The following is a 24369-nucleotide window of genomic DNA, read 5'->3' as shown; positions in this document are numbered from 1 at the left end:
ATCACTTTAGCTCCGGGGCATGGTGCTTTCCTTTCCAACTTCCGGAATGACCTTGCCAAGCTTGCTTACTTGCATGCCCATTACGGAATGGACGTGTGTTTGGAAACGAGCAGCCGCCCCATTCTGTACCGCACCTGTCTCCTCGAAACATTTATTGATCAGATCGATTCTTCCCTACCTCGCTCACCCTTCCAGCCATTAGCCCCGCTCATCGCTACGAACATGGGTTACCCATTTTACGGATACGAACAATAATGCGACCAAAAATTCCAAAAGATGACGAACTATCACACGCAAATGACCCAAATCACGGCATCGATCTGAATGAGCGCTTCAGCTGCTCTTTTCTCAACTCCACCACCCCCGCCACCTCGGCCAACTTCTCGACCGTCCCAACCCGACCATCTCCTCTTAGCCACATGTCCCGTACTGTCGCCCCTTTTTCTGGTGTCCTCCTGCCATCTAGTCCATTCCCGCTGCCGCCGGGCCACCGCTCCTCGAAAGGAGACCTGCACCCACCTAGGTAGCAGTACTTGGTCATTGACAGAACCCAGTCGGTGTGTAGCACTCTCTTGCCGTCGTCTTCGTCGGGGATGTGAATTCCGTTGATGTTGCCGTTGCCGTTGCCGTTGATGTGTGCTGTGTGGCGCTTGTCGTGATAGCGACCAAATTGGTCCGGCGCGACACCTTCGATGATGTTGACCTCGTAGTCGGTCAGGCACTTGAGGCACGACCGAACCGCGCCATAGGCCGGCTCCAACTGTCGTGGGTCCGCAAACTCGGCCACCTTGCCCGACATGACACGGTAGGCGTCCCATTGATGTGTGCTGGGGCAGACAGCCAGGTGCTCCGAGAAGCGCCCAACTGCTCGCTCGAATATCTGGTACTCACCGGCCGCCACCTGATCTTCCTGCATTTCGTCGGTTCGAATCGTGACCTTGTCCACCAGTTTCCTGGTTCGGCTGAAACTTGACGCCCGGCTGAAGCTTGGGGTCCGGCTGAAGCTTTGCGGCCAGCTGGTGTGGGTTGTCTGTGCCCGGCCGATGCTCTGTGGCCGGCTGGTGCTTTGTGTTCGGCTGGTGGTTGCAGTTCGGGAAGTGCTCTGGGCCCGACTGATGGTCGTACTCTGTGGCCGACCATTACTCTGTGTCCGGCCAATTGTCGTTGTCCGGCTGAGTCCACCATTGCTACCAAAGCCAAATTTACCCTCGGTGATGGACTTTGTTCTCGACTTGATGGTAGGCGTCGGCCCTCCCGGTCGGGGGAACGCACCGATACGTTTGTAAAGGGTCCAAGTTGATGCCACCACCAGCTCCCCGTCGCTTGTCACCCGTGCCTGCACTGTCTGCATGACCGCCCAGCCGTCATCTTCGACACCGGGCGCAGGCTCATCGACACGCCGACACATCCGTAGAACGTGGAGGGGGACGCCGCAGCGTTCGCCGTACATGTGTCGATTGACGGCCAGACGAGCGACGAGGTAAGGGAGAGTATACCGTCCTAGGCGAAAGTCTTCGGCCTGGCGCGGGCAACGGCGCAGTGTGACCTCCTTACCTTCGGCGTGGAACGCGTGCAGACGCATGCAACCGTGGCAATAGACGTGACGCTCCAGTTCCCGTTCCCACAGCAAAAGGAATGCCTCTGTCGCTAGCAGGTCCAGCGACCCGATGGTGGTGAAGCGGTCGCGAGAGGCCGCGTATGCCGCCCGGCACGTCACGGCGAAGCACATGAGAGCCAAAGGCGGCAGCTGCGAGGCTACCATCCGTAGAAACTCGGATGGCATGTGAGATAGACGGGCCGGGGTCTTCTTTTTTCTTGGCTGCGGAACCAGAAGTATTGGTTGCTGGGCAGGCATCGGGGGAATGGGCTGCTGTCGCGATGGGACCACGGCGTGGTTACGCGGCGTCAGGGCAACTGACGAGTGGCCGGACACGCATGATTGTTCTCTCGACGGCAAAGGCCTCTCGGATGGCACCAGCGTATACTGAGGGGCGGGGCTAGCGGTCGGCTCCTGTCGTGGTTTCGGCCCCTCTCGTTGTTGCTGGGCGATGAGATGGCTTATCGCATCTTCTCTGGTATAAGTCTCGCGCCCATAAAGTCCGGATGGGAGCAGTACTTGGAGGCTGCGAGATTTCGTGAGAATATGTTCATGCCCCTTGGACTTTAAAGTTGTGAGGGAATTTTGTTTTGCTGAGCCGTTTGGTAGTATGTCCCATTCCCTTAGCAGCTTTCGCTGTCTTTGCCGCTTCGTCTCTGGAATGATGAACTGCAACGCCCAAATGGCAAAAACTATCACCACTAGTTGCAGCATTGCCGAGGATGTTTTATCCTCAATCAAGTATACCCAAGCAGCTGCCATGGGAGTGGTGATGGGCGGGAAGGATCGTTATAAGAGGATTGTTGCGCTTCCGGACTCGTTTGCTCTCATGTTGGCCGACTGCAATACGGGCCTGTACAAGTGTCCGACAGGCAAATACTAGGAATCCCAACGGAGTCGAGACACGTTATGGAAGCCATGGCAGCCACGTATTTGCAACGAAAAGAGAAGGATAAGCCGGTTGAGGGTGAGGGGTATCCTGAGGACCTGTTTTTTGGACGAACTATATCAAGTTTACTTCTAGTGTCCTTGACTCAATTCAAAGCCTATGTTGTGTAAGAAAACACCAGTTGGTTTTTATTTTAGTTACCGTCTACAGTAGTGTGCTTGTTATCTGCGCGGACTTCTTGGGTCGGCTGATATCGAAATCTTGTACTAACAGTTGCAACGTTCGGCAGAAGCCTCGGCCTAGCTAATTCCGTCCAACTTGATGGTGTGCCCATGTTCCAAGTGTTAGCAAGTGCTTGCCACACACAATGTGTGTATCTTATGGTTAAACTTGAGCTATAGTCTAATAGATCCTGGCCTTGAGACCCCACTGCCCTGTATCCCAGCGAACTTCGGCATCATGTTTGCCCCTCGGATTGAAGTCCGGACTGGCGATTTGCTTTCTTCATTCACAAACATAAATTTTCTCTGTTGGTGTATTACTGTGATGTGGAAGAGAAGCTGGATGAGCTTTCTGGGGTACATACGTTGTCAGCAAAATAAGTTAGAATTTCATAATCGTGGCTGTGTGTTTTGTGGCGGAAGCAAGTGCGAGAAGGCAAGTCGCACAGAATAGCTCCCCTCTGTTCACCAACCCCACGTCCCATGGGCCCCATCACATCACGATGCCATCAGCTGCCCCTTGCATGCTACCGTAGTAGCTACCCCGCGCATCGCTGAACCCCTGGGTAGGTAGGTTACAATGCCTGTCTCTCCTTTATTTTAGCGGATACGATCTGCTGAAAATTGATCGAAACAGCACTGCTACCATGATTTGGAGAAAACAAGTCTCGAAAGCGAAAAAGTCTTTTTTTTTTCTCCTATCGTTGTCGCCTCCGCTAGGCTCGTCGGCGCAATCCAGGCAGGGACGGTGTCAGCCTGGTTGGTGGTGTTCTACCTTGGACCTAAGGTAGGCAACCCTATTTCTTGCCGTGCGTCATCAAATATGAAGGGACGGGTACCTTAAATTTATGGTAACGACCCAAGGTACAGTACCTACCTATCCCAGGTAAACGATTACTGCTCAGTTGGCTGCTGACTACTCGGACTCTTCAGCCTGCTCGGGGCAATAAATGCGCCGCAGGACCGCAGCACCCCGGGTGAGTCGCCATGCATCCCCGTTTCTAGGTACGATCCCAGATTTATTTTCCGTCGCCACCAGCAAAGAAGGTCTCCAAAATTGGCCCGAGAACCTCATTATTTTGACCAATAAAATCGAAATGTTCACCTTACGATGCGAATTTGTCAAATATGCACTAGGCGATCCTAAATCTTTTCTGGAAAGAAACAAAAATGGTGCTCACGGGTTGTCGGCTTTCTACGCTGCTTTTTTGCCCTGATAAATTCGCAATGGAGTGCGAGGAAACGTTGCCATTTTGTTTTGCTTACTACACCTTGGGAAATCACCAACCTCAGGTGAGCCTACCAGGGGTTCTACACCGTACCCCAATTTTTTCCCGACGGCGCTGCCATATTACCCAAAGTAGCAAAACTACTGCTGCACAACAGTCAGCAGTTGGCACATACACGCAAGATGCAACCACTTTGGGCATTGTCTGGCAACTAGTGCTGTACAAAACATTGCCAACTTACTGTCCACCCACCGGATCTTTGGTCCCAATACAGCTCCAAAAGTTTTCCAACATTCCTCTTTGGTTTATTGTGCCTGATGAACCTGGGAAGTTTATAATCGCCTTCCGTGGCTCGTATTTTTGTCACCTTGCCATTGGGGTTCATTCCTGCCCGAAACAGTATCATCCAGTTCTCCTTTTCCCCGGATTCCATCCTTTCCTTTGTCCACCTATCGCAATCACCCTTCCAGATATAGACCATACACTGACATGAAGTTCTCACTGGTCGCCCTGATGGGCCTGGTTTCCTGGGGCCTGTGCGCCCCAATAGATTCACCAGGGTAGGTGCCTGTCCTCTGATTGACCAAAAAAGAACTGACCGACATGCTAACTTCATCCCAAAAGTGGAAACACCACCGAGACTAACAGCCTCACCAAGCGCGCAAAATTCTCCTGCGATAAGCTGGTCGAGGGCCTATCTCGGGATGACTGTAACCACATGGCCAAGATCGACATGGCCGGGCAGGGCGAGAACTCCAAGACACGAACAGACAAGGGCATCTGGGTCGGCAAGGACGGCCACACCAAGTTCAAGTTCACCAACAAGTCCAAGGGCCGCGTGGCCATCATCGTCTGGAACAACCCCAAGGGCGACTACGAGAGCTCTTTCATGAACGTGCGCAAGCCGCAGGTGTCGTGGTCTCTGGCCGCCGGCCAGGGCCTGACCGTGTCGCTCAACGAGGGAGTCAGCGGCGGCTTCGCGGGCCTCTACGACACAAAGACGCCGCTGTCGCCCATCGGCCAAATCCACCAGACCTGGGGCGAGTTCACCACGGGTCAGTATGCCACCATCGACGTCAGTCGCGAGGTGCGCATGGACGGCGACAAGATGTCGATCAAGACCCCGATCGGCTGCGTCTCCGACATGGACAAGTGCGTCTTTGTCTGCAAGGACGGCAAAAACACGTGCGGTGAGAAGAACACGTACGAACTCAAGGACTGCAAGCCCGGAAGCCAGCCCGGTGCCAACTACGGCGAGCTCTTTGGCCAGCCAGAGGGTGGGTGCCAGGGCTTCGACCAGGGCGGTGAGGTCACAGTTGATCTGCTGTGAGTTTGGTGCAATGTCCCTTTTGTTCTCTTTGCATGTCTCTTTGGGTTGCATTCGTTTTGTTCTGTTGCTTCCTGGGTTCTTCTTGGTTCTTTTCCCTTCCAAACTTGGCGCTTTGTAATTTAGGATACCACTTTGTTCGCGCTGCGTGCGGCGTGCTCTGTACTTTTCTTATTCTTAGATGTAGAAATATTTCGCTTGTCTTTTTTGTTTCCATAACTACCTCATCTTCTCCTTCCATCTGGATCCATCCTACTATGGGGTTCAACAAGGTTGAACCGTGTGATAAGAAGACACCCAGCTCAGATACACAGGATTCTGATCGAGATACACTGCTGAAGAAGCGAAAAATTTTGTATCAACTTGGAGCGGAGTGTTCCTGTTGGCTATGTACCTAGGTATTCCCACCCCCGGGACTTTTGGTCTTCCGTTCAAGCTGCCTGAAAATGCCTCCCATCCGGTATCTAGCCCAATCGCTGTCCTAGGATACTTGCCACGGGCAGCCCCTGTGTAGCAAGCTATAGTAGGGACCGCAGGTTTGTCTTACAGAAGCGCCCATGCGACTATACAACCCCAAACAAGCTGTGATATATTAATATCACAGCGGCACTCGTCTTCCCCGTTTTATCCCCGAAAAATATAAAAAGCGAAGAACAACCATCTGCTTCGTAATAATTGGTATTAATGGCGGTGTTAAATCGGTTTTTTTTTCCTTGTCAATTAGCTCCGTTACAGTTAGCCCTGTTACAATCAGTTTTTGTAACAATCGGCTCGGTTTTTTTTTTCTCTATAAGTTGACTGAGACCACTCCGTATACCTGACGACGCTCTGGGTTTCTCCGTATGCTCAAATTACACTTCATGAAATACCTCCCCCCCCCCCCTACCAAAAGTCTCATCACACAGCCTCTTCACAATGTCTTCCTCAAACCTCATAGCACCCAACGAATTCGATGCCAACTTCAAAGTCCTCATTGACCTTGGTGCAAATCCGCTCAACAATGAACCCATCAAGGTTTGGCCCAAGGAATGGAAGCAGCATTTCTACATTCCAGACAGCCATGAGAAGATCAAGACTGACGGAAACTACAACCCCGAGGACGCGGATGACATCAACCAAAGCGAGGAGAGGCTCGACTTCTTCGGCGACCAGATCTTCAAGATCCTCGGCCCTTCGTTCAAGGATGGCGACCACAAGAAGCATATCAACCCAGCTCTGATCAAGCATGACCTCAAAAACATGGTTTCTTTGACACACCTCACCACCACGATCGCTGCTGGTCACAAGAACCCCGATGGCTCGCAACTCGTCCTTCACCGTCGTTCCGTCGGGCAGTACCTCTCATCTGATAAGTACAGGGCCTGGGGTGACATTGACAGACGGGGTGTCATCGATAAGCTCCGTGATCATCTCACAAGGGAGGAGGATAACCTCTGGATCGAAGTGACGTATCGGTTCTACTTGAAACTCAACAAGCTCCCTGCCAAAATACCAAATGTGGATGAGCTGTTGGAGGCAAAGTCACGCGAGCAGCTTGTCGATGTCGTCAGGAACCTGAGTGTTGACGGTCCCGAGTTCACAAGCCGTATCGTGGATCATTTGATGGCATTGGCTCCAAGCTCCAATAATGAAAATGCCATTGTGGTAGCTCGGCAAGGTTCGGATCATAATGCACCGGTGAAGCCACATCTGAGCCCAATTACCGGTAAGCGCATATCATTGCAGCTCGGCACTGAGACCGAAAACATATCATCTTCATCTCAATCCTCAAAACCCCTCATACCTTGCGTTCTTTTTCGGCAATGCTTTGCTGTGAACTCCAAGGAATTGTTGAGGAAGACAATACTAACAGCTGATAGACTTAGTATCTTCGGAATTTGCCACGAGATGTGTTCTCAAGCGCTCTGGTAAGTAGACATCTGTACCAACCCCAGAGCTTACGGTCATCCTGAGATCATTGTGACTAACATCAAATTCGATGAATCCGTTGCAGTCGTTTCCTTCAGAGATCGCTGCGAATATAGATGGATCTGCGCTGCATGCGATACCTATCAAACCGAGGATCATGAAGAATATGTAGACAAATGTCGGTCTTGTGACAGCCCTACGGTCGTCATAAACCCCATCCCCGACAACAGTCGGCACAGGGATGGCGGAAGCAGCATCAAGCGGACTCGCATATCTGAATATGAGTATACGGTCCAATCAAGTGCGGCCAGAGAGATATCGGGATGGGAATCCCTCATATTTTCTTGCGACGGATGCCTCCATTATTCAGAGGTTTCTTACCTAGCCTTGAAGTCAACCTTGAAGTCAATCTTCTACCATGGGCTTTGCTCGCCTGTGCTTTGCAAATTGTGCAGGATGGAACATGGACCTGTGTGCAACCACTCTTTGATACCTGTCCAGCTTGTTGGGGAAAAAGTCGTATGCACATACGACGATTTCGGGAGGACTTATATCTGGGTAGGCAGATTGCCATCTGTAGAAGACACTCGGGGTTGATTGTTATCTCGTTGACCCAAAACTATATTGTCTGCTTTTCAAGTTTTTATACAAGAGTACAGAATATCAAGCATCCACTTCTTAGCTTTATGTCTTATGTAGAGCTTACCTCGAGCAAAATCGCATCAGAATGTACTACAGTTATCATCACTCTGTTTACCAAGAACCAAAATCTCTTGTCCCGGTTTTGGCGCACTGGTTGTCGGTGCCCCAAGTTATCCCGCAACCAGATCACCTCTGTTTTGGCACCTGAGCGGGCCGGTCCAGAAGAGCAGTCACCAACAAACTCGACATGAAGCACCTCGAGAAATTCAGAATTGCACCTTTCTACAGTATACGGCTTGTAGATGATTCGTTTCTACTGAAGGGGCCTGGCTGTTTTGATCCTGCGCGCCCTGCTACTACTGGTCACTGATACTGTAAGTATGAGTCAACAATGCCGTATTTTTTACCTCTGTCGGCGTAGTAGTTCTCATCCAGCGAGATACCGAGGCCGAACCCAAGACTCTTGCTGCTGTTGTTAGCTCGGGTTTCAGGACTCCGAGTAGGGGCAGTCGAGACTTGCACAATCCCTTTGTTCGTCCAAGCCATTGGTAACGGTAGTGGCTGGGGCGACAGGGGCGACAGGAGCAATAGGAGCAATAGGAGCAATAGGAGCAATAGGAGCAATAGGAGCAATAGGAGCAATAGGAGCAACAGGGGCACTATCAGCATCTCCTAATGGTGAAGGTGATAACGACAGGAACCCTTCCTAAAATGGGCTTCTCAGGGAGGAGACAGTAAAGCATGGGTGATTGTTCTCGATGAACCTATTCGCCTGGAATCAGCTCATGAACGGATATGTACGCCTTCCCAGCTTGGAGCATGTTGTTTTATTCATCATCCCATGGCGCTCGCCTGCAGCCGCCGGTGGCGGATTGCTGTTGTGGTGTTACCCGCACATGACGACGCAAGTTCCCGCACATGGTGAGCAAGATCAGACGCAGCCACGAGGCCTTGTAACCACGCCCGTCTCCTCACTGCCGGATGAAGCAGCGGAAGATGGGGTGTTGTTTGTTCCCGTGCATGACAGGACGCCGTTTAAACACGTCAATGGGAATGGGTTATAATCTGGAGTGTCGATGGTCGCGGGAAACTCGAATGCTCCGGCGTTGATTTCCGTAGTGTCTCGCACAACTTGGTGTGGCTCTATCCAAAAGACTGACTCTTCTTCCCGTTGGATTTGCGCCAAATGGCATATTCAATCGCTTTCAAGCCTCGGAGGTCGTGGTCGTCGGTGTAGCGATTGTGTCGTGAAGATGAACGCAGCTATTGTGTAGTTTAGCATGGCATCATGGTCTTGAATTTGACGTTTCTCGGCTCCAGATGCAAGTGCTTATTGGGACATGGAGCGCCACCAGATGATAGCTGATGCATCCGCGCATACTCGTCTTGCTCGTTATGGTCGGCTCGTGCAGGATCGTTTATGGGAAACAGACTGAAGTCGTTGTGGTAAGTCTCAAGAACTTTCTCGCATTTTGATTAAATGACGCGTTACGTGTTCCAGTCCTCGGTCAGTCATGTATGCTCTTCGATACTCGTTCATAGTGAGCGGAGCATTCGCCGGATGCGCGTGTCCGGGATCCAAACTAGCAGCAGACCATCAGGTGCGCTGCTGCTGGACGCGTGTGGAGGCTCAGGCGCTGACTTGGGCCAAGCAGTCAATGTGATAGCGGAATCGAGGAAGCGTAAACTTGGATCTTCAGCGCTGGCCGCTTATTGATGGTCGATCCTCTCGTTGTAGATCTGTTTTGGTTCAGTATGATGTATGAACCGTGACGCGTCGGGAATAGGGTCGTCGGCTCCGGAGCCTGCTTGTTTGGCTTTCAACCCGGAGCAGCAAAATTCAACTACTTGGGATGCTGATGTGGTCCATTACCACTTGGGTTCGCTGCCAATGGCAGACCGTGACATGGTGGTTCCGCCGGGGTAGGTGTTGAACATGGAAGGGATCCGTGTGCTCGTGCCGTTGTTGTCATGCTGCGTGATTCGAATGGCGTCGTCCTTGATGGTCACAAGCGGTAGGTGGTAATAGGGGGTACTTGAATTCTCGTCTCGGATCGGGGGAAAGATGGTTCTTGGTTGATTCGTAGCACGGCTCATTGTCACTCCTTGCTTCCGATATACAAGACTGTGGACAGGATGCCGTTTCCCCGTCTGTACGACAAGGTCCCGTCATATGCGTTGTGTCTTTGGAGGTGGAACAAGTTGAGCGTCCGTCTTAACTGCGGCAAAGTGGTCGGAAGAGGGTAAGGAGAGGAAAAATCTTGTGCGGATATGAATAGAGGGTGGCCAATACTCCTCCTGGTAGGCTGGTAGCTAGAGAACGACTTTGCGGCACTGAAAAATGTAATTATCGTACGCTGTAGGATTAGTGGCGTATACAGGCTAGAGTGTTTACCCCCTGGCTCTAGTCGATGTGGATACCATGGACTTCTCTGGACAGTTTTTGTTACTTGATGATTTTTCTGCCTAGCTAGCTACCTAGCTACCTTGGTCTCCATCCATATCACTCCAGTGCTGTTCCGATTCGCGTTTCGTCCTCCATTCCCGTTGGCTAAACTTCAGTTTTAAGAGAGATTCTTTGATATCGATGATTGATATTTGCCCTTCCTCCTCCTGCAAGTGATCAAGTCTTATTTGGAACGTTGGCTACGCATACATCTTACTGCATGGAAGTCTCTGGAAACCAGGTTGAATGTCTTTCTGCATCCAACCCCATTCACACCTACATTCCGAGTACCACGTAGATTGAAAATGATATTCTTTTTGTGGTCAAGTTCGCCGGAACAAAAAGTAGACTTATGTCAAACAAGTTAGGATGAAACTAAGTTTGGGGAGAATAATCTGATGAGTTTTCCGGTAGTTTTCCATTCAATCTTGCCAATTTTTCCTTTGCACCTTATCCCATGAATGATTATACCAGCGAGACTGATCGGCCGAAAAAAAGGTCTTCTACAGCTTTCACGCATGTTTCTGTAGATCCCTGCTGTTGAGATTTTATCATGACTTTTGCTTCTTCATCGCGGGTCGCTTGCGGCCTGGACACAAGCTCAGCTTGCTTCCCCGCAGTAAAGGGCAAGTGAGGCCCTTTAAGGTACTGAGGACTGCAACATGGCCTTCTGGAAACTTTGGATAAAGAGTTGAGTTTCGGACCTTCCAGTCCGTCATTTCCTTGGGGGGCACTCAGCATGACCAAGTTTCTCTGTTCCCGAGATCAACTTCGAGGCCTGAGTAAGGAAAGGTAGGTAACCTATGGCCATCGGTTAGCCAATCTGGAAGCTGCCATGCTTGCCGTTCAGGGCGCGCTCGCACTATCTCAACTACATTTTTCTTCCTGCCACATGACGACACTTCTTTGATATTAGTTCTTGATGGGTAAGGCGCCAAAGCAAAAAAGAATACTTAAATGTTCCGAAGTGACGTTCTGCAAATCACGTTCGGGAGGAATGCTCCGGCGTGCCGTTTCTAGAAGCTGGGTCTTGAGGAGTCTTGAGGTGGCAGACTGAGAAGTTTCGTCGTAGTTTTGATTTGGTTCAGTGTAGGAAGGACACTTGATATCGTATCTGCAAAATATCCATCGTAGTTTGTTTTCTGACAGGTAAATATGTTTTTCTTGCATGTCTCGCACTGTCTTTTCCAGGCCTTTTAGAGATGCTCTCTTGAAATCACTTTAATTAAATACAAATGAGTCTATGCGAGCAGGGGATATCCTCGTCCCAAACGAGTCAATACTCCGAAGTCGCTGCGCGGCGCACAAGTAGAAGGACAAAGTCTAAAGTCTAATGCATTGACAGCCCCCAAGAAAGGGGATGAAATAGCTTCTATATCCCAACTTCCATCGTAGCGCAAGTCAATCCTCATTTTCCATCCTCTCCCCCTTGTCAGTGCAAGTGGCGGACCAGTTCCGCTGTGGAGTCAGTCTCTAATTTACAGTCTGCTCTCGAACGACATCGCCATCATTTCTCTCTCAATCTGCTTGTACGAATTTCTGTTCTCGAAAGGGTTCGCCACCAGTTCTTTCTCGACCTCTTTATACGCATCATAGCCGTACAGCCACGGCTGGACTTGAGGACACGTCCACCTGCTTGGGAAGGGCGCTGCCAACTGATCCTTACCCAGCTGGGATAGGAAAATCGCGTCTCGCGCCTCTTGTTCCGGGCCGTCGGGCAGGTGAAAATCGTCTCTCTATATCATCCATTATCAGTCCATTTGTTCGAATTTGTTGGGTGTTAAACAACTTGTTTTTTTTTTTTTTTTTTTCCTTCGGAGAAAGAAAACTTACCTGATCAAAAGTCGCATCGTGTATAGCGTCGCCCCTGGGTTTTCTAAGCTTCTCATATCTGCTCAGCGCCTGGGGTAGGTCTTCTTTCGATGAAATGTGCCCGAGGAGGAGGCCTAGGACTGCGCCATCCTCCACGGCCGAGTTGGCACCTTGGCCGAGGTAGGGCAGCATGGGATGACATGCGTCGCCCAAGAAGACGAGGTTGGATCTGTCGTTGACCCAGGAAGGAAGTGGGTCCCCTTTTTTCGGACGAAGAATGTTAGAAACGAATTCATCTCTCGTCAGGATGAGCCTCGAAAAGACTTACTGTGCATAAGCTTCCACTTGGTCACGTTGTCCACGAGAGCCAAGAATTTGTTCAATATAGGGTCCCATCCTTGGAAAAGCGCCTTCATCTCCTCTACGGATCCTTCTTGGCGACTGACATTGGGTGGGAGGTTGTCCGGGACAAGGAGCACAATGTTGTAAATGGTCCCGCCTCGGAGGGAATACCCAACGGCATGAGCCCCTGGTCCAATCCAGATGCGGACTTTTGGATTCGACACGCATTCTCTGAGCTCTTTATCCTCAATCTGGTCCAGCCTCAGCACCACACGATATGCCAGGTCACCCGTCGGCTTCGGGACGTCATGGGGCCCGGAAAACATGCCCCTGGCATTGGACCACAGCCCATCGGCCGCGACGATGAGATCTCCCTTTTGCGTCACGCCTTCCTCGGTGTTGATGATGGCCTCGTTAAAGTCGATGTGCGTCACCCTCTGGCCCAGCCGAAACGTGACGCCCAGCTCCTTTGCGCGCTCATACAGTGCCTGCTGGAAGTCGACCCGGTGCATGCAATAGTACGGGGAGCCATATCTTTCCTTCATCTTGCGGCCGAACCCTTCCTCCCTGGCCAACACCTCGCCCGAGTATCTATGTATGAGAAACTCTGACGGCTTTGCCCCAGCTTCCCACAGCCTGGGCGAGAGGTTCCATTTCTCCAAGATGCGAGTGCAGTTGGGTGTCAGCTGGATACCGGCGCCGACTTCCAGGAGCTCCTTTGCCGACTCGAAGAGGGTCACCCTGTGGCCGGACATCCTGATGGAGATGGCTGCTGAAAGGCCGCCCATGCCGGCGCCGATCACTATGACATGAAGGTTTGCTTTTGATTGGGGATGCATCCTGGCTTCAACCCTGAGGTATGTGTTGTGGTTGGTATTGATTAGGCTTGTTGGACAGATGGGCTTGGTTCAAATCAATTGTAAGTATGCCGCTGCAGTCGCAGTTATTAGTTGTACGCGGAAGGAAGGTTCATTATTGTTCTACTTTCTAGACGGAAGCTGACCTAGATATAGAAATCACGAAAGACATCTCCTGATGATCTAGGGATTACTTGCCCCCTATCTATCTCTCAATTGCCGTAAAACATTTTGCTATATCACCATCATTATACATCATCAGTCATGATGCTTCAAAAGATAAGATCCCCGTCCATCCCCTTCCGGGATCTGTGTCAAATTCGAAAATTTTCCGGCTGCTCAGAATATACCGAAATGGGCTGTTGGTCCGCAATGACCTAGAAGGCCAAGACTGCAACTTCACCCGTTACACAGAGTCACTGACGTGATTGTATCTAAGTTGGTTCTGTGTGCTACTTGGGGTTAACTTTTGAAGGATCCATCCTCGCTCATTACAATCATCGAATTCTTTGTCATTTTGTCTCTATTCGTTGATGATGTTTGTGCAACTCTCAAAACTAACTACCACTGTCCTGATATTGAGGCGTTTTGAAGACCAATCTACGATTTACTGTATAGGTACGTATTCAACTTGCAGGGAAAAATACGATGTACCAATACGCAGGCATCCATTAGTGTTGATCCGCAGGGCAAGAATAATTAACAAGGCTGTCAGTATAGGTACCTATCTCCGCGACCTCGTACAGTTCGGTAAAAATTTACGGGTAGCAGAGGTTATAAATGGGAGTACGGATTACGGATTTAACATCGTGTTACATTGTTTTGTAAGATAACAGTCATCATACGATGCCTATTAATGATGTTTAGGTGAGGAGGAAAATCAAACCAGAGGTTCCCGCTGGGTACTACGTAGGGGCCACCAGAACCTTAAATATCTGACTCGCCCCGCGGCAAAGGAAACGTTAACTGACACCTGGGGTGTATCTCGCTTGTTTCTTCTCGGGATTAGAAATAAAACAACGCAAAAAATAGACATAAAACAAACAGCTTACGGAATACAAAGACGGCATAGGACGCTACTGGATTTGGAAATCATCGGGATGATCATAGTTCCCGTATCTTAGGCCCGGCAGGTTCCTGGGTTAGGGGGCCAAAGCTGCTTGCCAGGCTGGCACTTGGCAGCTGGAGCTGCCACTTGACACACGAAAAGGTGGATCCAATCGATACACTGTGCTGTACAGCCAGTAAAGGTTCAACACTGTTTCTCGTGTGGCGGATTGAGTGGCGCCTACCCCGCTTGCCTGCACCAATGCCCGCCAAAGTGAGTGACAAAAACAAAGATTGGGCGAGCGACCCCAAAAAGCCCAAGTGTTTGGCTTCAACTCATGGATTTTAATCTCGCATCTTTCCTTAGATAAAACAGGTGTTCAAAATCTAAAAAGAAGGCTTTACTCAATAGTGGCGCCTCTATAGGACTCCTCAATTTTTATAATTTCTTATTCGATCTTGGAGAGGTTATTTGCTGTAATATTTCAGTGTTTGCGTTGGTTTGTCTACTTGCCGTGTAATCAGGGCGCGTCAACTTTTGCGCCGAACTTGAGCTCCTACACAAAAGTACCTAGGTAGGTACATACTACCACCACATAGTCTCAAAGCGTGTCATCAGCCACCCGCCTGCATATTTGATATACTCGACATAATTGGTAGGTCAGTCAATTTGGGGGGGAAAAAATCAATTCATTCGACCACTTTTGATCCGCTCAGGTCCATTGCCAGGGTTTATGGTCTCCAACTGAATGCCTAGATCCTGGTGTACCCAGCTAGGCATGGGGTCAAATAGACTTCCGGCGTCGGCGTTGGGCGCCGGTGCCTATGTCACGATACCTGACGGAGAAGAATGGGAGAGGAAAAAAAAAAAATATGAAAAGAAAAAAAAAAAAACATGAACACTATGTTTGTCCTTTGCTTTTTTTCTTGGAACGGTCCGTATGCTTTTTTTTTTCACTCATATTTTGCCCGCAACGTTGTGATAGGCTCTGGCCCACCATTCGACTGTCAGGTTGCAGCGTACCTACAGCCCGGACCCTGGAATTCATCTACAAGCCGCAAAACCCGCCCAGGTGCCGCGTCGCTCCGGATATATCTACGAGCTAGAAGATAAAGTTAAAATCCTCTCAGAAACAACTCAGTACTCTATAAATAAGGGACCTATCCGCCCAGCAAGGTTTGAGCTTGTATAATGCTGACAGCCCAGCGAGAGCTCTGGTCTACCCAGGTTGCTGCTCCAACACGGTGTACAATTTTTTATAGGACCATTCCATGACCGACGGCAGCGTAAAAGGCAGCAACTCGTCGACTTTCCTCTTCCAAAGGCGATATCTATAGCTGGAAGCGTTAGCCCCAAAACCAGAGTAGCAAGTGTTGGGTGCGAACCACTACGCTCACGGCGTTGGATGTTTTGCATGGGTCGTCGTCTTCTGTGACTATCGTATCGAGCTCTCAACATATTGATGGACATGACAGATCTCATTCCAGCTCACTCTGTCCATTTCAGACCATCCTGGCATCCGTGACGCCCCCAGGCATGACAATCGCGTATAGCACAAGCAAAAATATCAACTGTTACCCACAATGCCGATCTTTTTGGCTGATTTTTCAATCTGATACGCTTTGTTCGTCCAGTCATCGATGGAGGGAGCTTTTAGGAATTGATGTAAAAAGTACGGCCTAGCGGCCCGGATACAACCCAGGATCACCAACTTCACATTGATCTACTACTGCATAATGCAGATTCTGCGTACTAGCCGGCGTGCAAGACGACCAGCTCATCCATGGGCAAGTAACGAACCGGGTTGGAGCCCCGTTTTTTTTTTTTTCCATTGGCATAATCAAGCGCAGCTGTAAAATATCTCGCATGGTGACGCTGACGAATCTCTACATGAGCGCGGAGATATTCTGTTCTTTGGACAGATCTGCCAGAGTAACGAGGTCGACCTTGTACAGGTTGTTGCCTTGTTCACCGGATCGTCGGTGAGGACGGCCGTCGCGATGAGCACCAAACTGCAACCCTGGACCCCCATCGACACCAAGACCCCTGTACATATTAGGGCCTAGTCCAGGGCATGAGTGGGGGAGCCTGCTCGCTCGATATTGAGATTATCTTCGCAATAGACCTGACCCGACGGCGTTGAATTCAGACCAGCGGGATAGCCAGGGGAGCCTGCCAAGCTTGCGTACTTTGAGCCCCGGCGAAGCACTACCCACCAACAAAGCCTGCTGGCGATGGTGAAGACCCTAATCCGCAGCATCGCGTGGTTGGGAAGCTTGATGTGAACTTTCCATTAATCACGCGCGCCATGCTTTGAGAGCATATCCATGCAATGTACGAGTAAACCAAGACGCTTCGTCCTTGCAAAACCACACTTCGAGTTTGATCCGGAGCATCCCCCCCGGTTTATCCTAGAATAGTTAACACGAGTGTGCCTCTTTTTCTCCGGGGCGGCAAAGACTTTGTGCCAAGGCTTGAAAAGGCCCCTAGGTGCTCGAATCAGCACAAGTCGGTGTTGGGCCATCAAATGTCGCCATCTACAGCATCCTTTCGTTCGGCTGATACCTCCTTGATCCCTGAGCCAAGGAGCGCGTGGCTATGATAGTGTCTTATCCGGACATTCAGGAGCTTTCGTATTTTATATAAAAACGAATTTACATCATCCTTTAAACATGTCAACATAGTGACTCCTTCTCGAACCTGGGAACAGCCATGGTATTCTATCCAAATACCCATGAAATCATCAGCTAGCAGCCAGGGACAGCTCTTACGATCCAAAGTACAACTACGCCATCAAGGTTTACATCGTGCAAGAATTTCAGCGATGTCAAGATTCAAACGCCCTTGCAATCTATTGATATGTCGTAGCGACCAAGATCCTCTCGAGATCATAGATGAATAGATGTGTCGTCGCTTTATATACTGCCAAAAGTTCGGGCTAGTGCCAAGGCTAGTCCTAGCGGCCGATATCTACGGGCGGCGCCGGAGGCTAGACGGCGTTGCACATTTAAAACATACGTGGACAATCCTCAAAATTCCTCAACATGCTCGACGGCGAGGTTAACTGGTTGTTTGTAACCCTGAAATGCTTTCAATACACTGATTCAAAGCGTCACGTCTTTTACGCCTAACGCGACTCGCCAAGTTCAGACAGCTCGGGAGCTTGGCCTCTGAGGGAGACGTCACCCGTCATGGAGCTGAGACCGGACAGGCCGAAAGGGAGTCTAAAAATTTAACATGGGACAGCGAAGTGGTCCAGAAGAAGCTGCAGGAGACTGTCGGCTCATGCATGTTAAAGAGGTGCCGCACGATCAGACGAGGGACCTGGGAAGTTCCGAGACGTCCAAGTCCGAATGCCTCACACTGGAATCGTGGGTTTGATCAAGTACCAAAGTACCTAGATAGGTTGGTGCCTAAGTATCTGGCTTGGCGCGGGTGAAGTTTACCTGGCGCTGCCTAGCCTGGAAAGCGCAAGCGTGTTTGAAGGGGATGGACTCAAAAGGCATAGACTTGATCAAAGCCCGGATGCATCGGCTTGCTCAACAGTCCCCCTATGCCAGGAGCTTACAGCAGTCGCGCATGGGCCCCTTTAGCAGGTTGACCTGCGAGCTGGGGCTTTGGTTCGGAGCCAGCATGGCATCTAACCAGCTTCGGCTGACCATGCGGGCTGTCGATTTACTGGGGAATTAGTTGATAGGGGCTGCAGTGCTCCGGTTGCCATGCGCATAGGATGCTATCACCCACGAACCGGGCCACTACTTCCCTGTGATCTGGCCAAAGGTGGATTCCAACAGTCTGATCGATGCACTCGTAGTTGGCAGCGTGCCTCTCCAAGCTTGAAAAACTTGCTTTCTTGTATCAACCGTACATGTCTCATCGTCATCTATAATCATGACGTTTTTCCATGAACTTCACCCTGCCTATTTTTTACGCTCAGACTGCGAATTTTTGACCCAACCTGTTCCAAGCATAGAAGATATCTAAAGCTAGTGCCAAGCCCCTTCTCGCAAATGTCTATCATTGGTTGGGCATTGCTCGCTGGGAATTGACTCTGTGATTGCCTTGTTTTGCTTTGCTTTTCGTTTCTCCTTGTTTTCCATCTATTGTCACGTACGCATAGTCATAGAAATGAAATAAAAGAAAACCTCATGCGTCACATCCCCTATATAGATAAGAAATGTAAACAGCGGTCAGTCGCCCCTCCTCCCGAGTCCATCCTCGACGATTGCTTCCTAGTTGACATATGAATTAAAGTCCTCCAGAAGTACTTCGTACTATTACCTTTACACTTGTCTCCCATGTCCCCTCATCCCTTAGATTTTTTTACAAAGTAAGAACCACATTAGTCGCCAAGAAGAGGGAGGCCTTGTTAGTAGAAGCCCCTGTACGTCCGTGTAGCACTGCAGTCGAGCTGAATACTTCCCTGGCCACCATCGGCCTGCTGAGATTCCCATTTTGCAGGGGAGGATAGGGGATGGGATTTGCGCTCAACCCTTCTACTGTGTGCTATGATGTAGTTCGTCCTCCTCAACAGAAAAATGACTTGATCAGATTGGGACAAATCATCTCGCGAGGAGGGGGAAACACAAAAGAGGAAAGAGACTCGGGACGAAAAAAATAAAAATAAGGGGCAAAGCTTGGTTCATTGTTGAAGCTCAAAGGAGGCAGTGCAGCGATGCAAGCTTAGGCGTTTGAAATGATTCGTACTTTCAGATGATTCGACTCCCATATCTTGGATTGAGCTCAAATGACAGGCGGAATATTTTCCTTTTCTTTTTTTTTTTTCCATCTATCAGTCTGAACTTTGCTACAGGCTTTTCTGACAAAAATCCATCCTGCCGAGCCTGTTTTCGATATTTCGCGCATCACGGAAAAGGCTACCCTCTTTTTTCCCCCCCTAAGTACGCACAGCCATCCATCCCAAGGTAAACCCTTCCTAGTTTTGAGCTCGGGTTACGTAGTAGATTTTCGGCCGCATCTCCGCACCAATTCTACGATTGAATGAGTCTCAACTAACCGCCCTCCTCCCCATCAATAATTCAGACATCCAAGAAGTTTTCGGGAGTGACCGGAAAATACCCCTAAATAGTATTGTCTTATCAGCCCAAACCCTCACCCATGGACTTTTGCTTGAATCGACATGTATCCCGTTGCGTTTGGCGAAAATGTATAACGGCGGCGATTCGTCGGCGAAATTGAATACCGATTTTTTTTTTTCGTCTAAAAAAAAAAAAAAAAAGGAAAAAAAGGGACCCTTAGCGTCAACTTTATGCGTAGCCTCGCCGTCGGCTGCTACGTGGGTACCCAGAGGGGCCCTGCCGAGTGGTACGTTGGAAACCTGATGAGCCGGCGGTGGAGAGGACCCACGAACAGGCGCACTTCTCCCCGGCGGCGAACCTCCACCCCCGCCGGTTGCATTCTTTTTACCCTTTTCGCAAAATGGCCACCGGCTCGGAGTGTTCAGCGCGACACAGGGCTGGTTCGCGGCACGCGGACTCATGATCGTCAAGATTCCCAATTCGGCTTGGCGCATGGAAGGATCCTAAGCTTGTCCATAGGTGTGGGAGTATTCAGTCGGCGGACCTTTTTTTTATATTTTATTTTAGTAATTGAGAAGCAATTAACATCGTGTAAGTCGAAAGGCAGTTTCTATTCAATAGTTTTTTTAACATCTGTTCTCGTGCAGGTGATAGCGCAGGTGCTTTCGGGCGTCTGTAATTCACCTGCAAAACTTACATTTCCACTATTCAAATCATGAAAACTAGGTACCTTACAGAAAAAGAAGAGAAGAAAAAAAAAGAGTACTGATAAATATTTTACCAGCTATAGCTGAACCTACGATCCTGCTTATCCGTCAAATCTGCCCCGTACTTTCCGCACTCTGCCTCCATTCCAACATCCGCCGGCCCCGGAACCTCGCCCGTCACGTCTCGCTTTATCCCGCACACATCCGTACAAGAACCGGCACAGCAGCACAGCAACCGCCAGAAGCAACAATCCGATGGTGCTGGTGACCACGACCTTGAAACACCTCGGCCTCTCGGTCCACACATTACAGCTACGGCGCACCGATGCATCCGGCGCAACGGCCAATGATTGACGACGGCGCGTCTGGTGTTATCCTGATGTTGGACGAGACCAGGCTGAGGAGCGGCGATGCGACGGCCAAGATGCACGAGGCCAAACGTGACGCGACGATGATCCCTGAGCCGGCGTCGAGCGGGAGCTCGAGGAGGTGTGTTGTATCGGCGAGCGGCGGCACGATCATGATGAGGACGACGAAGGTCCGATTTCGTTACTTTTGTGGTATGAGCCAGCAGACCAAGACGCCAACCCCAGAGAAGCGCGACTTGCATGGCACCCAAAGGAGCCATGTGTATCGTTTGGTATCATTGTAACCAACATATTCGATGACTAGAGAGGCAAACTGATATCAATTTGATTGTCAGAATCATATTTGCTGACATCATCGACGCTATTGGTATTCTCAGTCTACTAACGGTAAGTACCGGTGCTTGCATAGTAGTTAGCACCCCGAACCAAAACACACGCCACACCTTGAGAACCTGCAGGGCCTCCTTCAGCTGCCCCACCGAAAACGATGCCTTGTCGCCGCCCTCCCTGTCTCTAAACATCCGAGCCCTGAGCACCTTTTCGCGCTCGTTCAAAAGCAACGGGTCGTTCGGCCCGTACGGCATCAGGATGTAAAAGACAATACCGGTTGCGATATCAAGGTGCCGCAGACCAGGAAGAGCGTCCGCCCAGGGGCGCGAGTTGGAGGCTATCATATCAAACCGATGCCGTACGTAAGCAGGCAGTCTATGGCCTGAACCAGACCTTTCATGTTAAGTCAGGTCGCGGTGCGGATGGCGTAGTCCTGCTTCTGGTAACAAAATGATGTGATGGTGACATATTCCGAGCTAACACAACCTTCTGTGATGCCGAGGAGGAAGCGGACGGTGGTCACTGGTGAACGGCGCAACGTTGGTAGGCGCATCGAGGAAAAGGCATATTGCACCCAATTAATGCTGTATGTGTTTTAATCGAGGGGCTGTCAGCTATAACATTCATTTGCACTCTTTTTTTTGTTTTCTTTTTCTTTTTTCTTCTTTTTTCTGCCTTGATGGGCAGAATAGTGATTTTGATTTCGCCCGACAAATTATATTCCAAAGCGGGGAAAACGTAGCAGATCACCACAAAACCACCCTACACAGTAGAGCCGACCAATTTGGTCACAGGCAATTTTCTCAAACAATAAATGAATTGCATATTCGGAAATAACTCTGGCCGAGGTAAAATATCGAGAAATATCACAAAATTGCTGCGGTGTGAGTTCTAGATCTTCAATGACCCCCCAAAGAAACCCGCATAACTCAGACCTTGCTTGTGGAGATACTGCAGGAAGAAGACAGGGCACCTCACGGGTAGCACTGTCCGGTCAATCTTCCGCAAAACCTTTTGCTCCTCCGTCAAGGTCACTGTTAGGGTTGAGGCATCGATAACATTGCCCTTGCTTTCAATTCGAGATGCTTCATGTTGAATGGGTATCATTCGCAACGGGCTTGATTTCCATGCTTGCTCAGGAGCAGCACTTTGATAAAGAAAGGCAGGACAAGCTCAGTAGGATATAGGTTGTCAATAACGAAATATATCGATGGCTTCCGTCGCGGGGTTTCGAATGCATGGGCAGGTTATTCCACCCGAGCAATTCTGTGTTCATCCTATATATCCTTGCCGTTCACCAATCCTTTTGTTATTGTCTACCTCTTCCCATGCTTCCTGCGATACAAAGAACGTGCTGATAATCGCCAGTGAGACTGTTCGTAGGAAGAGGCTGGTATCAAGTATTACATCTCTGACATCGTTGACTTATTTCCTGCTTCTTCATAGGTCGTCTCATTTGCGGTGATGCGATAACTCTGACGACATATGCGGACGGCTAACATGATGGCAATTGCCATCTTACACTAGAACTGAACCGGTGCCTGTCAACTTCCTTCGTCAATCAGTAACACATAAGCAAGTTTTTTTCTTTTGTTTTTAATTTCAAATTTCCTTCCTATTCCCACCTTGTCCCAACGCATACACTCATGGCGCTGATACGGCTCCAGGGGCCTGTGGAGGTCTGCAAAGCGGAGGTCAAGCGGAGGCCAAGCTTGCGTATGTCATCAGGGAAGAGGGACATCGGCCGGGATGGACTTGTCAATATCGTGGGCTCGGGCAAGGTCCTCCCACTCGTCGGACCGAATGGATGACCTCTAGCTCACGAGGCGGCGAGTTCGCTTCTCTGCAGGCATAAGTAAGTAGCCTTCCGGGGATACAGCGTACGGACCACATCACCGCCTGCGCATGTTGCCAATGCAGCCCGGCACTTCGTCGGAATAAAAAGAGATCAAGGGCTTTTGAGCACCGTATCTTTGTCGACCAAACACCTAATGGGAGGGGAATATTTCGTGAATTTGTGATGCGTGAGGGTGGATGTCTGGCCTCGTCTCTGGGTCTGGTACGACAGCAGGGCCAATATCCGATTGGTCATATTGCTCCATGCCCACTGAGTCGTTGGCGAAGAAACAGAAATGTGCTTTACGAGGGGCCAAGGTCGTATTGGTTACAGTCTCACGCTCAGCCGGGATACTCGAGAATGGCAGCATCGGTCTGTCGAGGAGCTGCGGCAGGGTGGTAAGACTGGGATACGCGAAAAAGGATTGTACATGCTGACACTTGATAGCCCGGTGTTTTGAATTGGATGGTGAAGCTCCTGGGGAAATGCGAGTGCCAACGCTGCGATGGGACAACTTGCGCGATGCTCTTTGCTTCGGCATTTAGACACACCGGATTACCTCTGCGCAGAGTGATCACCAAAGAGTATGTGTTGACTAGAGCTTCGGAGTGGGTATGCCCATATGTAGAACAGTTGGGCGACGCAGCCGCTGGACCAATAGGTCACCTTGCCAAGAATTTTCAAAATGCAGAAAAGTGTGTTTCTCGTCGCAGGATTGGATTTTGGGGGTCTGCCTTACCAAAGGGGGCTACGATTAGCGCCTGCTCGCTGCAGTGAGATCCGACCCACACCACTCTTACAGTATGGTCTTGGGTTAATTTTGCTGTGACCCAGTGGCGTATCCTAGATTCAAGAGTAGGCAGAAGAAAACACTACAGTATGAAAGAGAAAGCAAATACGAGAAAAGGGCAGGCTGGGAGAGCTTCTCTGACCGGTCAACCAGTCGTTGAGGGGCGGCTTTACTTTCACCCATCTCCTTTATTTTTCCTTTGTGAGATTGTATCGTGACTTACTTGGTGATGAAGTGTAACAATGCAGGCGCTGCTCGAGAATAGAAAGGAGCGATTGTCGCACCCTTTCGACATTTTGAACCTATCAAGGAACGGGCATGAGTGTTCCGGATCAAGTGTTTTGCAGGTCGCGACTGCCATGGTGGTCTGTGAATACGAATTCAAAAGCAAGAGCCACCACCACAACACCAGAATACAGCATGCATGCCTCCTGGGCGTGGGCCTCTCGCCCTTGTGGCGTCGGCATTGCTAGTGGAAACGGTCCACGCAATACCGACCACACATTTTGACCGATTCTTCCCGTTTTGGAATGAGTAAGTCGATGGAAGCTTTTGATCACATGAACTCCATGTGATCGGCAGACTGGTAGGCAGACAACAGAATGCCTGAAGAAACCAACCTTAATATTTGCCCAGCAGAATACGTCGAGAACAATACAGGCAACATCACCACAAGGCGCAACTCTGTCCTCCCTCATCAGCCCGGGCATCAGCTGCATCTTCGAGACCCTGCCTGAACACAGGAAGGCTGATTTGAACGCCAGCGCCATCATCCTGGGCCTGTTGCCAACAAGTTTGTACCGTAGTAAAGTTTGGGCAGCACACCGCCTGAAACGGGCGCTGCTCTCCCTGCAACGCCCCTTTGGCCCCCTGCTCGCCACGCTGCTAGCTCTTGGAAGCCCGTCAGTTACGGCCATGGAAACTAGTACTACGTACAGGGCAGGGCAGTAAATTCACGGTTGGTTTCAAGGACTTGGTCG

The 24369-nt window shown here is 50.1% G+C and overlaps 9 protein-coding genes across 9 annotated transcripts; 4 read left to right on the top strand and 5 right to left on the bottom strand.

The window, feature by feature from the left end:
* Positions 1-307: 307 nt before the first annotated feature.
* PgNI_02454 (uncharacterized protein) lies at positions 308-2359 on the bottom strand (the record flags this gene model as incomplete). Its single annotated transcript, XM_031122520.1, has 1 exon — positions 308-2359. The coding sequence occupies one exon, from the start codon at positions 2357-2359 to the stop codon at positions 308-310; it is 2052 nt and encodes a 683-aa protein (XP_030986756.1).
* Positions 2360-3929: 1570 nt separating this feature from the next.
* Positions 3930-5266, top strand: PgNI_02453 (uncharacterized protein; the record flags this gene model as incomplete). Its single annotated transcript, XM_031122519.1, has 2 exons — positions 3930-4496; positions 4561-5266. The coding sequence occupies exons 1-2, from the start codon at positions 4426-4428 to the stop codon at positions 5264-5266; spliced, it is 777 nt and encodes a 258-aa protein (XP_030986759.1). The 5' UTR covers positions 3930-4425.
* A 912-nt stretch (positions 5267-6178) lies between these two features.
* PgNI_02452 (uncharacterized protein) lies at positions 6179-7169 on the top strand (the record flags this gene model as incomplete). The annotated part of the gene is made up of 2 exons (XM_031122518.1): positions 6179-6968; positions 7129-7169. Coding segments are annotated over 2 exons (831 nt in total), but the record flags the coding sequence as incomplete, so codon positions are not given.
* Positions 7170-11737: 4568 nt separating this feature from the next.
* On the bottom strand, positions 11738-13252 carry PgNI_02451 (uncharacterized protein; the record flags this gene model as incomplete). The annotated part of the gene is made up of 3 exons (XM_031122517.1): positions 11738-11995; positions 12093-12331; positions 12400-13252. The coding sequence occupies 3 exons, from the start codon at positions 13250-13252 to the stop codon at positions 11738-11740; spliced, it is 1350 nt and encodes a 449-aa protein (XP_030986761.1).
* A 6882-nt stretch (positions 13253-20134) lies between these two features.
* Positions 20135-20586, bottom strand: PgNI_02450 (uncharacterized protein; the record flags this gene model as incomplete). The annotated part of the gene is given in 2 exon segments (XM_031122516.1): positions 20135-20376; positions 20388-20586. The coding sequence occupies 2 exon segments, from the start codon at positions 20584-20586 to the stop codon at positions 20135-20137; spliced, it is 441 nt and encodes a 146-aa protein (XP_030986760.1).
* On the top strand, positions 20390-21026 carry PgNI_02449 (uncharacterized protein; the record flags this gene model as incomplete). The annotated part of the gene is made up of 2 exons (XM_031122515.1): positions 20390-20699; positions 20845-21026. 2 exons carry the CDS (start codon positions 20390-20392, stop codon positions 21024-21026), a joined length of 492 nt encoding a protein of 163 aa, XP_030988126.1.
* On the bottom strand, positions 20614-21162 carry PgNI_02448 (uncharacterized protein; the record flags this gene model as incomplete). Its single annotated transcript, XM_031122514.1, is given in 3 exon segments — positions 20614-20745; positions 20819-21099; positions 21114-21162. The coding sequence occupies 3 exon segments, from the start codon at positions 21160-21162 to the stop codon at positions 20614-20616; spliced, it is 462 nt and encodes a 153-aa protein (XP_030988127.1).
* Positions 21163-21168: 6 nt separating this feature from the next.
* PgNI_02447 (uncharacterized protein) lies at positions 21169-21869 on the bottom strand (the record flags this gene model as incomplete). Its single annotated transcript, XM_031122513.1, has 2 exons — positions 21169-21346; positions 21670-21869. The coding sequence occupies 2 exons, from the start codon at positions 21867-21869 to the stop codon at positions 21169-21171; spliced, it is 378 nt and encodes a 125-aa protein (XP_030988130.1).
* A 1944-nt stretch (positions 21870-23813) lies between these two features.
* Positions 23814-24340, top strand: PgNI_02446 (uncharacterized protein; the record flags this gene model as incomplete). The annotated part of the gene is made up of 2 exons (XM_031122512.1): positions 23814-23923; positions 24091-24340. 2 exons carry the CDS (start codon positions 23814-23816, stop codon positions 24338-24340), a joined length of 360 nt encoding a protein of 119 aa, XP_030988131.1.
* Between the last annotated feature and the right edge of the window lie 29 nt (positions 24341-24369).

This window comes from Pyricularia grisea (assembly GCF_004355905.1).
Source record: "Pyricularia grisea strain NI907 chromosome Unknown Pyricularia_grisea_NI907_Scaffold_1, whole genome shotgun sequence".
Classification (NCBI taxonomy): Eukaryota; Fungi; Ascomycota; class Sordariomycetes; order Magnaporthales; family Pyriculariaceae; genus Pyricularia; species Pyricularia grisea.
This window is presented reverse-complemented; position numbering and strand designations above follow the sequence as displayed.